Consider the following 14,128-nt stretch of genomic DNA (forward strand, 5'->3'; position numbering starts at 1 on the left):
CTCACGTGACAGCCATATCCTATAGATGGCATTGCTCTGAAGAGAAAAAAAAAAGGGGGGGGGTAGAGATAGTGGAAATACAGTGGGCAAGACCTGTGGGACCAATTAATTGTATATGGGAATGGGAGATGCACTCTCATTAATTGAGACTTTAATGACTCATTAAGTCATTAAAGTTAGTGATCCTTCAACAAATGTCAGTGTAAAACCAGCCTAGACCTAGATCTCACTCAGGTCTGTTTTTGCTTCTGCACATGTAAAGTAACTAAGCTGGATGGACTTGTTCTCTAAGGTTCCTTCCACTTTATAATTCTTGAGATCTATGTGTCTACTGTAGTAACCAGACATATCCTAGCATTTCCTACCATTTTTTTCTTAGGGTTACAGTGGCTTGTCCTCTTATCTGTCATGAGCAGCACCACCTAGTTTAATAATGTTCTTGATCAAAAAAGCACTGAAGTTTTAACTTGGAACACAGAACAGTGTGGTAGGGTTTCATAAGTCTGAATGTTTGTACCTCTGTCAGTAATTTTGGGGTGGGAGGTAAGTCCATAGTGGGCTTTGTTCTTAGAAATAAAAGATACCATTGTAATATTACTGCTCCTAGCAAGATCTGAGTAAAGCCTGAATAATCAAAAGATCAATTGTTCTATGTGTTAAATGGTCTCAGTTTCTTTGGATAAAAAAAAAAAAAAATTCATTAGTTCATATTGTGAATAATTCTTGATTCAACCTGCAGCTGTGTGTATAATTTTAAAACAAGAACAAGGCAGTTTATAGGCTACATGTTTATAGAGTCCCTGTAGCATTCCTTCATTAGCAAGTATATTTAGGGACTGAAGTAAAAGCTGGAAAGGTACTTGTTGGAGAGGGGGGATGGAAGGGATCCCAGGAATTATAACAAAATGAAAACATTGCCACTGAAATCAAACAGCATATTTTCTTCTAACATTACATAATTCTTAATGATGGCTTAATCAAAGAGACTCTTTGAATATCTGCTTTTCAAGGCTCACACTGAATTTCATGAGCAATTGGTTGAATGTCAGAAGAGAGGCTTGATTGAAAAGTTGGCACCTCATCAGTCTGGATGTCAGCTTTGAGAAAAGTGGATTAATTCTCCTTCCCTGGAGCAGGAGTGGAGCTGAGGTTAAAACCAACCATCACTGAACTCTCACTGAAGTTTGTGAAATTCTCCACATCTATTATTACAGCACACTTTCTTTATGCAGAGAATCGCAACTTCACGTGGGCTGTTCTCTCCCCAAACTAATTTCCTCTGCCGCCACTGCTAGGAGTGAATTTTCACCCACAGCCACTAAGCCAAAGCAATGATGACTCGACATCTGCTGTCCTTGATCAGTGCTACTCTCTGGAGCCCAAGGGGGGCCGGGAGGGGGAATAGGACACACGCTTCAATAATGCTTTGTGGATGCTTTTGCCTGTTATTAGGTTTAAACTAGTCCTAGGTTTTTCTGGTGTCACAGAGACAGGATAGGCCTGGTGATCGGTGGAGGCTGAAAACCGTGAAAGAGAACACTGATGTAACAAATAGGATTTTGGTTACATATTTAAAAAAGCAAACGAGCAGTCTAGGATATGTGTCCAATTAACCACTGACATAATTGTTTAATCAGTTTCTCACACACAAAGACAATAACAGTGATCCACTACAGAGTGACTTCACACATACAGTGCTGGCTTCATGGAATACAGAAATCTGGGTACACAAGAGTTTGAATGTAACCAAGATGGAAAACATTCGGGCTCTGCCCCAGAGCCAAGCCAGGCTTTAGGCTCTTGCTTAAATCAACCGTAGAGAATTCCTGGAACAACAGTCCGCCATCAGGCATCCCTGACAAGGGAATGCCCCATCAGGAAAACCTCATGGCCCCAAAATACTAAGGATCTGGGCTGGCTTGTTAAATGGCTATTCAGAAACAAAAGGATAGAGAGATAGGAAGGTAACAGGTATCCATTTACCCAACATGCAAGTAAGGAAGCCTCCAAGAATAACAGCTTAACCTTTAAGGAATTAAAATCTGAGTCTGACCCCCAAAAAACTGGTTCTCTTTCCAGTGGTCAAAAAAAAAGTTAACTGCAGCTTTTCCCATACTTTTTTCTTAGCGGATTTTGATTACTTTGGGAAATCAGTCAGTATGAGATCTGCTCTGAAGTGTCATATACTTCCATTGGCAACAGAGAATGCTTTGGTCTTGGTGGTTCATCGTGGAACTTGGAAAATACAACAGAACAAACACACATCTCACATTTGCTTTCATATTAACCTATTTTCTTTATGTCACCCCATTATGATGTGGTAGAAAATAGTGGAAAAATAAGAGAAGGAGCTAAATTGTGAACTCATATTCAGATTGAAAAAGGTAGAACATTCAGCTTCTTTGGGGAGAAGTAGATTTTGTCTAGTTTAAAACCCAAAATGTGAACCAATTCTAGCTAGGGGTCCAGCTACTTCAACAGGACAGTCCTCAGTTACTTGCAACTGTCTTTAGTCAAGGCATGAGCCAGGTTCCAGTACACCCAATGGAATCAAGTCATAGTTGATGGGTATCTGGTGGGCTCACCAGTATCATGGCAAAAATACCTTGTTTATACTAAGCTAAAAAATACATTTTTAGTTGGTACAGAAGGGAAAAAATTCTTAATTTTTCAAGAAAAAAAAATAAAACTAAGCTAACCTTCAGTTAGTAGTCTTATCCTTAAAAATAGTATGCAACCTCTGTTTCTAATAATCGGTGCTGTGTTCTTCATGTTGCGCTGCTTCCTTCTAGGAAATAAATGTTAGCCCTGATTATGACCCAGAGAAGAGGACCAGTAGCTGCACCACAGCCATCTGGGGACCAAAGAGGCCTCTCTCAAGCCATAGGTTGCCTGTTTTCTTATTCACTTGCTGGTCCTGACCCTACATGAAGCTATAGCTATGTTTTGTAGCTTGTAGATACAAGGCAATAGTAAGAGAATCTGCAAGAAGAATTAAGAATTTCATGCATTTTTACAAGTTCTAAAGATGAGTTTCTGACCAATATGGGCTCACTTTCAACTAGGAAATATTTAGAGATACAGAAAACAAGGAAAAGGAAATATTTAATATGGGCAAATTTACGCCACTACCCAACATTATTAACTCAATTTTATTAAAGCAACTGATTTCAGTAATGCTTCCTGATGACAGAAGCTATATAACTGCTATAGGACTGGACTAAAAGAAGAATCTGGGTTTCTGGGGAAGCTGGACACTGGAATATAGTATCAGGAAAGAGTACTTTTTGTAGACAACATACGAGCTAAGTTCTGCCCCTGGTCTGCTAAATGTCTCTCTTTACACATTGGCACCATGAGATTTGGCCAACAGTGCACCTATCAGTACTTTTTTTTTTTTTTTTTTTTTTTTTTGGCAAAGAAATGAAGGAAAAATGCCCGTTTTCTACCTTGTCACAATCTTCACTTTTTCAATGGAATTGACTTTTAAAAAAATCTAGATAATCGGCAGTTCTTGAGACAAAATTATTTCCCCTCTTGTTCATTTATACAAAAAGAAGACTACATAGATTACAACATGCTATGAGGATATTAATGATTTCATTTTCCTATAGGGTCAGAAAAGACTCTGGGGATGGAGGGAAGGGAGAGGGAGAGACATAGACAGAGACTGAACATGTGAGAGAGACAAAGGGGACTATAATAGTCCTGGATCATTTCCAAAAAGTCTGGCACCCAATGCTGCATCTGATAGGCCCTTCTAAAGCTTTTACTGATATGCATATTCTCCTATCTCATCAAGACCATTTTGATATAGACAACTGGTGTTGTAATGCAGAGCCCCAAATCCAAGTGCACAAGTCTTCTGAAGGGAGGAACAGAACAACAAGCTGCCCCAAAACTATGCGTGCTAGCAAGCGGGATTAAAGCTGGCAGAGTAATTATTCCATCCATCGAGCTACCTGGCAAATGCTCCTTTTACTGAGGATTTTTCTTCTATCTTCACAAAGCTGCTTTTCTTTGGGGGCGGGGAGGTAGAGAAAGTAAAGAATAGGAAGGAGGGGCACAAATTCCCAAAGCACTCAGCACCTATGCTACCTCACTAACTCGGAAGCATAGGCACAAGTCATGCCTTCAAGTCTTCCCTCTAAACATCACCACCATCACTTCCTTCTCTGGGAAATACTATTTTATAAAGATAAGACCATCCACTGGTGGTAAAGTGACTGCAAACTGCATTAGGTGCAAAATTAACTAGAAACCAGAAGCACTTCCATTCATGAGTGCACTGTTACCAACAGGACAGGCTACTCCCTGGGAATGTTAGGGGGTGGGATCTTCACATCTGAGGGCTCAACACCCCATATCTCCCTGGCGTATTCAGTGATTGTCCGGTCACTGGAAAACTTCCCGGAACAAGCAATATTCTTGATAACTTTCTTTGTCCACTCTTTGGGATTCTGCAGGGCAAAAGAAAAGGAGAAAAACTCATCAGAATGGAGTCTGGCTACAAAGATACAATACATAGGCATAGTCTGAACTTTTGGTTCTTGAAGCAGTTTGTTGGAAAGTGAGGAGCTCCTAATGCCTATTTTTATTAGACTATTATATATATGGGGACATGGGTTCCCAGAATGAATCCAGAAGGATGACCAAAAAGGCAAATGTACTGCTATAGAAATAGTATGCATGGCCTGGATATCTCTGCTAGGGAAGGGGGTGAGCACAGAACCTAGAAACTTCAGGCAAGAGAAGTCTCTTAAAAATCAGAGACTCAGTTCAAAGTTGTAGAGTTCTTAATGAGCGCCTACTTGATGCCCATTTTGTACTAGGTGTTCCAGGGGACAAAGTATAAAGTCTCTGCCTTAGAGAAAGTTAAATGTTTTAACTAGAGGCACAAAGACATCTTAAAGAATTAGATAAAATAGAGAAAGGTGAGATATCAGTATAGAAAGAAAGAGCTAAGAAGCATTTAAGAAGGTAGAGCTTGAGCTGGCCTAGAAAGTACTTGGAGAAACTGACTGAAATTCTGAAGAAATGTAGGTGAGGTTTTAAGATTCTTTCCAGCCCAGCTCTGTCCTTCACCCTGCACTCAAATTAGGCCATTTAAGAGACCAGGGGAACAGCATTAGCAAAGCTGTTGGAAGGAGACAGTGAAGAAGAGGTCATAGCTCGGGCCTGACCTGAAACCCAAACCAATTGGGGAAAATGAAACTCAAACTCCTTATCTTAAGATATAGTTTAGGTAGATGTTTTCATAGCAGAAGAAGTTAAAATTCACTGACAAATATGGCTCCTTTTCCCCATAGTCAGTAGGTATAAGTACATAGGACAGAGTGCTGGGTCTGGAGCAGGAAGACCTAAGTTCAAATCTAGCCTCAGACACTCCCTGTATGACCCTGTGTCACTTACCCCCATTTGCCTCAGTTTCCTCATCTGTAAAATGAGCTGGAGAAGGAAACGGCAATCTACTCCAGTATATTTGTCAATAAAACCCCAAATAGGGTCACAAGGACTTGAATATAATTTTTTAAATGGCTGAATAAGAACTTCCCATGACTACAAATAGTGAAGAAAAGTTAGTACGTCAGCATACAAAGGGATGAAGCTTTGGGAAAAAAGACTGAGTAAAATATTCACTGGGTCCATCTGAGGCTTTGGTACCTACTCCTACTACAAGATCACATCACCTTCCTGCTTCACCTTGAACTACAAAGGACACAGTCTGTGGTCACCCACTAGGAGAAAAAAGTGCTGATCTTTTCTATCAGTATTAAGCCCTAAATCTAATGGCAAACAAGGCTGCCTGCAAACACTTTAAAAACAAACAAAAACAAAAAAAGTTTTTTTACAAAAATTTTTGTTACCCAAAATATGACAAACATGTAAAACTTCTGGCACAAAATCCAGTCAGACTTTACATTCACTGCCCTGACATTCTTTTAAAATCCTTTTCATTCCCATTGTCAACCTGTTGGGCTTTACTAAGCAGCCAGAACCTTTGCTGCTAAGAGATTACTTGAATGAGTCAGGTAATGTCAGGTAACCCTAAGGTTTAAAAGACAGGGCATATAACACTGGAAGGAGAGCCATGGGGAAGGATGAGATTTTTCTTCCTAGATCAAAAAGGAATAAATAGGAGCAATAAGTGAAAGTCCAAATTAGGCAGATTTTAAATTGACATAAAGAAAACTTCCTACCAACCAGAGCTCTCCAACCAACAAGCCTACTATGTGCTAGGCATAAGAGATAACCATCAATGTGCAATGGCTGCCTCACGGCAGTACCTTCCTCACTGGCGAATTCAAAGACTATCTGGCTCTTTTGTTCAAGGAGAACCACAACATCCGGGAGATGATGTCCTGGCAGCCTTTTTCATAGCTTCCAAAAGTCATCTGGCTCACTTATCTACAATGAACTCATTCACACCTATCAATGCCATGCTCACTTTCTCTTAGCCAATTTGACTTGCTTCTACTGATCTCCAAGATAGGAAAAAAAGAATCTGAAAATAGCAACCATTCTTGTAGTTCTCCCTAGATAGTAACATGAAAACAAGCCAAGTGGCAATAGAAAGGGTAGCAGAGTGATTACTATTTAGCCTATTCTCAATTTTGTGTTTATCACTTCATGCTTATATAAGTGCATTTGCTTCTTAAAGTGATCCTCCTCCCTCTAATTTCTGTGCCCTTCCATGAACCTGTTACATCACTCACTTCTCTGCTGAAAAACATACAGCAACTTCTTGGTCTACATTCTGACTCTGGAACCCAAAGTCCTCTTGCCAAAAGGCTCAGTAGGAAAGTTATCTAGTCTTCATCTGTCCGTTCCTCCAAGTGTACTGTCCAATCTTGCCAGCCTATTTTTTTGCTGGTTTTTTTTTTTTTTAACTGACTCCCACTATCCATTCTTGCTTTCATGTCTTTGATCATGCTTTTTTCCTAGGTGCTTTTTTCTCAGGCCAAATTCCAAGGCTGAGATCCCAGTTGAATCCTTTAATAACTTTCCTAGACTAACTAAAATTGAAGACATTTCTTTTACTAATTCTGCAGCACAAGCACTGTTTTTAATTGTTCTCTAGCAGTTTCATGTATGTAAATCTGCTTCTTTAATTAGATTTCCAGAGGAAAGAGAACACTTCTTCTTTCTTTTGTATATTTATAGTGTCTGATACAGTGCTGGCAATATTTTATAAACAATAAATTAGAAGCAGCTAGGGGGCGCAGTGGATAGGGCACCAGCCTTGAATTCAGGAGGACCCGAGTTCAAATTTGATCTCAGACACTTAACACTTCCTAGCTGTGTGACCCTGGGCAAGTCACTTAACCCCAGCCTCAAAAAGAAAAAAACAAACAAACAAACAATATAAACAAACTGTTAAAAAGTGAAAGAAGAAAATGTCCTTATGCTCATTTTTACGGCTACTTTGTGGTATTGGTTACCAAAAAAAAAAAAAAAAATCTAGTGAAAATATACATATTGAGCTGAGATAATCATTTCCAACACTACTAACAGTACAGTATCTAGAACTTCTTGTTATCATATCTACAAAAATTCTAAGGATGGAAATTGGTATTTATCAGCTTTCCTTCTGTCTGAGAACCATCAGCTCAACATATTTACTATGCCAATCCTAACTCTTCAACTGAGATGTGACAAATCTCCCTGCTGGGCTCAAAGACAAGCTAAGAGAAAGAATCCCTGCTAGTAACAATGCCATGAACAGAAGAAACCTGGGTAGCAGTGAGATACAAGAGTGGGGGATGGGGTAGGGGGAGGAGGTGATTTCCATATTGCTATGGATATAATGAATAGAAAGGATTTATAGTCTCAAAGGAAGCTGATCTTCTGCATCCAATTATATAACTCAGGTCTCTGAAATGTTCTTCAAACTCTCTAGCAGCCACATTTGAGGGTTATAATCTGTTTGTGAAAATATCACTTTAGAGCCGCCTCTTTGAAAGTGAAAGCAAACATGGCAAGAAATGGTTTGGCTCTGCCCTTCATAGTGGTTAGCTGGCCAGGAGACCAAGTAAAGGGCCTCTTAAGCCAGACTTCATATAGAAACATCTCCCAACAGACTACGTGGCTTTCTAAGCACCTCATGATCTTAGGTTTTCAGAAAAAATATGCAGTATTACCCTATATAACTGGTCCACTTTTGCTTGGCACTCTATATAGGCTTCATAGTCAGCAAACACTTTAAACCTGAAAACCAAAAAATAGATTAGAACTAAGTTGAATAAAGTAAAAAAAAAAAAAAAAAAAAAAAAAAAAAAAAAATTGGTAAAAAATTTTATCCTATAATAATAGGGACATGTGTGAATGGACAATCCAGTTCTTTGAATTTTTCAACACCAAGTCTTTTTAAAACAATCTTCATTTCTAAAGAATTTAAGTGTACATTCATTATATATATATCATTTTTTATAAATACCTTAAAGTTAGAGCTAAAAATAGTTAACCTAAGTGATAATGTTCATTAAACAAAAGTACTGTTAAAAACACTTGAAAATCTTGAATGCTGCATAGAGAAGAGCTTTCTGATTATGTCAATGATATGTCAATCCATATTCAATATTGGAAAAGATCTGGAGTAATACTGATGTGAGTATTCTCTCCACTGATACATAAAATATCCTAACCTGGTATTGAACTTGATGATTATTCTCTCCCAGGTAAATTAGTTTAAACCTTGTACTAAAGACACACAAACCAGGCCCATGTTAAAAGCCCTTTAGAAGCTTGAGGTCATCTTAATAACATCAAAGTAGAACTTTAGTGGAGAATGTCATGGCGAAAGAATCTCCATTTATTAAGTAAATTTTTATTTGGTCCTTTAGCTCTAAATATATTTGCTGAGCTTGGCTCCTGCGTATAAAATTAAAGTTTTTTGGCTATTTAATTTACCAAAGGCTATTAAATAAATCTGCTAGTTAAGTTGCTAGTTAAGGAAAAATAAAGATTCTAAGCTCTAGGCCAGAAAAAGTTAACTTCAACAAAAGAGCTGATGTTAATAGACCCTTAACTGACTAAACACATTAACCAGTGAATATGACAGATGTCAATACTAGTTAATACTCACATTTAGACCTCGGCTGTGCAACACATTGTTAATTGGTTCCAGAAGGCACAAAGAGGGTGAAAGCCATGCATAACCAAATGAATTTTCCCACAAGGAGTAAATCACAGCCTAACCATCCCTCCCTAGCCAATTCTCCAAAGGGATAAGGCTTATAGCTTAGAGAAACAAGTCAGCCTGGCCCAGCCCTGCAGGGCTCCTCCCTTGAGCCTTTATATTCTCCCCTATTCCACACTGTCCTAGCTTCCGGGGGAAGGGGCCTCAGAGGTAAAGATGATGGTCCTCCACAGGGCTGCCAGGAGTCCTGCTCCCCCCTTCCTTCTCTCCCCTTCTCCCCCCCCCCCCCCGCCCTGCCACACCCCAACACCTGGACTTCGGCCACTGTGCTACTCGCATACAGATGGCTGCTCCTGCTGAGCATGTCTGCTGGTCCAAGCCCCTTCCAGTTATGGATGTTTGGGGAGCTAGGAGACTAAATAAACTGCATGTCACATCATCCTGCAGGAACTGCCCTGTGACCTACCTACTCATGTGAACCATCTCAGCATGGTGGGCTCCAACCTAACAGCTCCAATTGAGGAACTGCCCATGACTGAGGGCAATAACAGAGACAGGAGGGCCTGGCAGTACCCTGGCCAAACTCACCTCCCTATTGCTCAATTAAAACAATGACCAAGTGTGACAAACACTAAGCAAGCATTAAGTGTTGAAGCTTGTGTTTTGTTTTGTTTTTTTTAATCAAAATGCATGGAATACAAACTTTGATGACTTTCAAAACAGACAAGTGCTGAAGCACCACTGTACTAATACTTTCTTCAAAGCTATCTACTCCATTATCCATCAACTTTTTACAATTAGGGGAGACTATGACTCTAGGAAGGATTAAGGGAAGCAAAAGGTCATTCCTACACTTAAAAGCAAAGGTTCTTTAGCTGAGGTTCACAGATCTAGGTCCATGGAGAGATTTTTGGGGTCTGTGAACCTGAATGAGAAAAATTCCAACTTTACTTTTTGCTAAGCTCTAAAATTGAAATTTAGCATTCCTTTCTATTAAAAATTTAAAAAGAGGGGCAGCTAGGTGGTGCAGTGAATAGAGCACCAGCCTTGAATTCAGGAGAACCTGAGTTCAAATCTGGTCTCAGACACTTAACACTTCCTAACTGTGTGACCCTGGGCAAGTCACTTAACCCAGCCTCAGGGGAAAAAAAAAAATTTAAAAAGAAACATTGTTTTGAGATGGGGTCCAGGACACATGAAAAAATTAAGAGCCTCTGCATGTAAAGCTAAATTATCAAGCACTAAGCTGATACTTAGAATTAGGCTCTTAGTTTCAACAATAATTTTCACTTGTCATTGACTATATATAATTATTATTATTATTATCATAATTGATCCTTACAATAACCTGGTGGGTAAACCAGGAGTTGTTGCAACAGTGATAAAGGAAACAGGAATGAAGATGTGTTCTGAATTGGGTAAGGTTTCTACACAAGTCACACAGGAGAGAAGGCAGAGGGAAAAGCTGTATCTATGACAGTCAAAGCTTAGACAAGAACTTGGGCCATTTATTCCCAAGACCAAATGTTCTGTCACAAATGTGGCTTCTGAGTAAATGTCAATGCACAATTAAAACTGACATTCTCCAACATCACATATCAATTATCACTGAATTAGTTTTTATTGGGGCCATGTTAAACTCCCCTTCTGGCAGCTTGAGATTTACCTACATAAAAGGAGAGATGATGAGGGGAAAAAAACACAGTTTTTTCATGAAAGTTCAGATGGAGGCAGTGCAGTGGAGAGAGCACCAGGCCTGGACTCAGAAATACCTGAATTCAAAGTCAGCCTTAGACATTTACTAGCTGTATGACCCTGGGAGAGTCACTTAAGACTCTTTTTGCCTTAATTTCCTCACCTGTAAAATGAGGATAATGGTAGAACCTGTCTCCCATCCTTATTATGAGGCCCAAATGAGATATTTGTAAAGTTCTTAGCACACTGTCTGCTATATAGTAGATGCTGTATAAATTGCTCATTCCTTTCCTTTCTTTACTCCTCAATATTATAGACAAGTGTGAAATTAAAGTTATATTTTCTACCTGTCATGATACATTAACATGTTCACTATATCCTTGAAGCAGTCAGGATCCTTAGGAGAGAAAAATCCACTGCTGATCTGGTCAATCACTTGCTTCAGCTCTGGGATCCGGTCATAGTACTCCTTAGCATTGTATCTGCAAGGGAAAGAAGTACAAATATCCTGATGTGGACGTGTGAGAAGAGTATATAAATGATGATAGGCCAATGATCAAATATGAGATGTCTTCCTTGATCTATTAATTTTTACTGTGTGGACATATGAGGGTATAATGCGAAGTTTCCCAGTATTTCCTCCTCTCTTGCAAACTTCTTTTAATTAAACCAGACTATCTTAGGCTTCATGGAGAAAGCAGGAAGGGCTTCTAGGAGGCTGAAGTGAAGAGAAGTGCACTGAGCCCTCGGAGCCACCAGTGCAAAAGATATAAAGAGAAAAGTACAGAACAGAGGAGACCAGATGGGCTAGGTGTATGCATGAGAAAGAGGAAATAGCTATATTCATGCTTCCTTTGTGATATTTATGTTCTGTGGTCTTTCCTTTAGCCAAAACCCAAGGACAGGAAGCATTAATAATGCCACATAGTGTATAGGTAAATTTTTTTTATATTATTTAAAAACCAGATTGTGCTGGTCTCTGAGGGGAAAGCCTCACCATGAAGCTGTTTCTGCTCAAAAGCCTTAATTAAGTGGACTTAAAAGACAACCAAGTTCAAATTCCTCTGCCTTCCAAGGCCCTTCACAATCTGACATTTATTCTATCCAATATCATGTTCTAAAGGATTTAACTCTTTTATCTCTGGAACACAGTTCCTGCTCCCTTTAGGACTCACTCTCCTTATGGCTGAATCTTTCGGGCAGCCTGCTACTTCGAGATAGATTGGTTTTAGGAGTTTCCCATGATTACTCCTCAGGCCATCTCTTCAGCTGCCTTCCCTTTCCCCTCTCCCCCTTTCCTAATATAAAACTAAAATCAAACAAAACCTCAATCCTGCTCCTTCTATTTGAAACCTCAATCCTGCTCCTTCCTAAGACTCCACTCGCTACCATGAGACCTTTCCAAAATAAAATTGCCCTCCCTAACTCTTCTCCTATATTTATTATCTCCCTCTTGGGAGCATGGAAGCTCCCCAGGAAAGCGAGGTGGTGCAAGGATAGAGCATTGGGTTTGAAGACTAAGTTCACATACGACCTCAGACACTTAGCAGCTGTGTGACTCTAGGTAAGTCATTCAACCTTTGCCTCAGTTCCCTCAACTGTAAAATGGGGACAATAAAAGGAAGCACCTCCCACTCTGTTGTGAAGAATAATGTCTACTACATACAAAATAGGCTCTATATCAATGTTTTCCCCCTTCACTCCCTCCCTTCTTTTTGAAGGCAAGGACAGTCCTTCACTTTGTGTATGTATGTCCAGCAAAGCACTGTACTTGGCACCCAGCAGTGTTTAGTAAATTTATTTTTCTTTCATTATCCTATTCTACTCCCTGCCACGTATTCAATGTTTGAGCCAAACCAACTATACTACAAACCTTCTCTGCATTCTCTTACCTTTTTCTCTCCTATTGTACAGATGGGCACTAATCAAATGCCCCCTCTCACAAAGCCTGCTCTGATTCCTCCCCACTGGTAGTACCTTTTCCCACACAAATTTCACAAATCCATTGTTTTCTATGGGCCTCCGCACACTGTTACCACCATGTTTGCCTGTGCGTGTGTCCTATCCTTAGAATGCTAGCTCCCGGAGAGCAGCTTTCTCTTAGCTAAACTGTCTCTTCTCCAGTGATCAATGCAGTGCAGTACAAGTAGGAATTTACTATTTGTAAAATGTCGTTCTCAAGTTTAAGCAGCATCTGATTGTTTAGAACTATAAAAACAGCAAAGATGCCATACTTTATGCAACAAACAAAAGGAAATGGAAGAAAAGTGATTGAGCAATGGAGAAGCTCATACCCTTTCTTGTCCAGGGCCTCCACATCCTCTACTCTCATACCAAAGATGAAAAGATTCTCTTCTCCAGCTTCTTCAGCCATCTCCACATTAGCACCATCCATAGTTCCAATAGTGAGGGCTCCATTCAGCATAAATTTCATGTTTCCTGTGCCTGAGGCCTCTGTGCCAGCTGTGGAGATTTGCTCTGACAGGTCAGCTGAAGGGATCACTATGAGATGAGATGAAATGAAAAGGGAAACAAAAAAACAAGATGAGTTCATCCAGCCATTCTTTAACCTTGGTTTTATCAAACCTAGTTTATCTGTCATTCCTAGGTCTACCAGAGAAATAATTTACCAAAACCAATGTGACCAAGAAGAACCAAGACCAAGAGGGAACTTGATTTCTAAAGGTTTTTAATCCATTAGCAAAACTATATTTTTTAAAAAGGGGGGGAGGGTGGGGTGGATTCCCAGATCTCCAGAGGGCATATTTTTAAAAAATTACACACACACACACACACACACACACACACACACACACACACACACACACACACAGAGAGAGAGAGAGAGAGAGAGAGAGAGAGAGAGAGAGAGAGAGAGAGAGAGAGAGAGAGAAAGAGAGAGAGAGAGATAAATATAAATAACAGAGATGGCATTTTTTAGTGGAGTGATACTGGGAAGATACAAGACATGCAGGGAGAGATGACAATCCAACCCAGAATATTTCTTGTTTGTTGGCATTTTCCATGACATGGCATCTAAAGATTTTATCTAGTAGTTTATCCCAAGAGTGCTCTTAATTAGAATTTTTCATGATCTACATGATAGAAAATTTGTACTCTACCTTATAGTTTTCCCCAACATGCTGACAAGAATTGTTTTTTTGGCCTTTCGCTTTATCCAGTACAACATCTTAGTTTGCTGTCATTGCTATTCAAGTTTGATAATAAAATGTCAAAGGGAGTACTTTGTGTTATATTGCTTCTTTTCAATGTATTATTAGTAATACTGATATA

General features: G+C 39.5%; 1 protein-coding gene across 1 annotated transcript in view; it reads right to left on the bottom strand.

The window, feature by feature from the left end:
• Positions 1-1,598: 1,598 nt before the first annotated feature.
• PYGB (glycogen phosphorylase B) overlaps positions 1,599-14,128 on the bottom strand; it is a 67,293-nt gene continuing 54,763 nt past the window's right edge. The window contains exons 17-20 of the mRNA XM_074287701.1: positions 13,129-13,336; positions 11,182-11,316; positions 8,142-8,208; positions 1,599-4,460 (exon numbers count right to left, since the gene is read on the bottom strand). Of these exons, the coding sequence (XP_074143802.1) occupies positions 4,308-4,460; positions 8,142-8,208; positions 11,182-11,316; positions 13,129-13,336 (563 nt within the window). The 3' untranslated portion in view covers positions 1,599-4,307. The remainder of the gene's footprint in view (positions 4,461-8,141; positions 8,209-11,181; positions 11,317-13,128; positions 13,337-14,128) is intronic.

Source organism: Sminthopsis crassicaudata, chromosome 2 (genome assembly GCF_048593235.1).
Source record: "Sminthopsis crassicaudata isolate SCR6 chromosome 2, ASM4859323v1, whole genome shotgun sequence".
Lineage (NCBI taxonomy): Eukaryota > Metazoa > Chordata > Mammalia > Dasyuromorphia > Dasyuridae > Sminthopsis > Sminthopsis crassicaudata.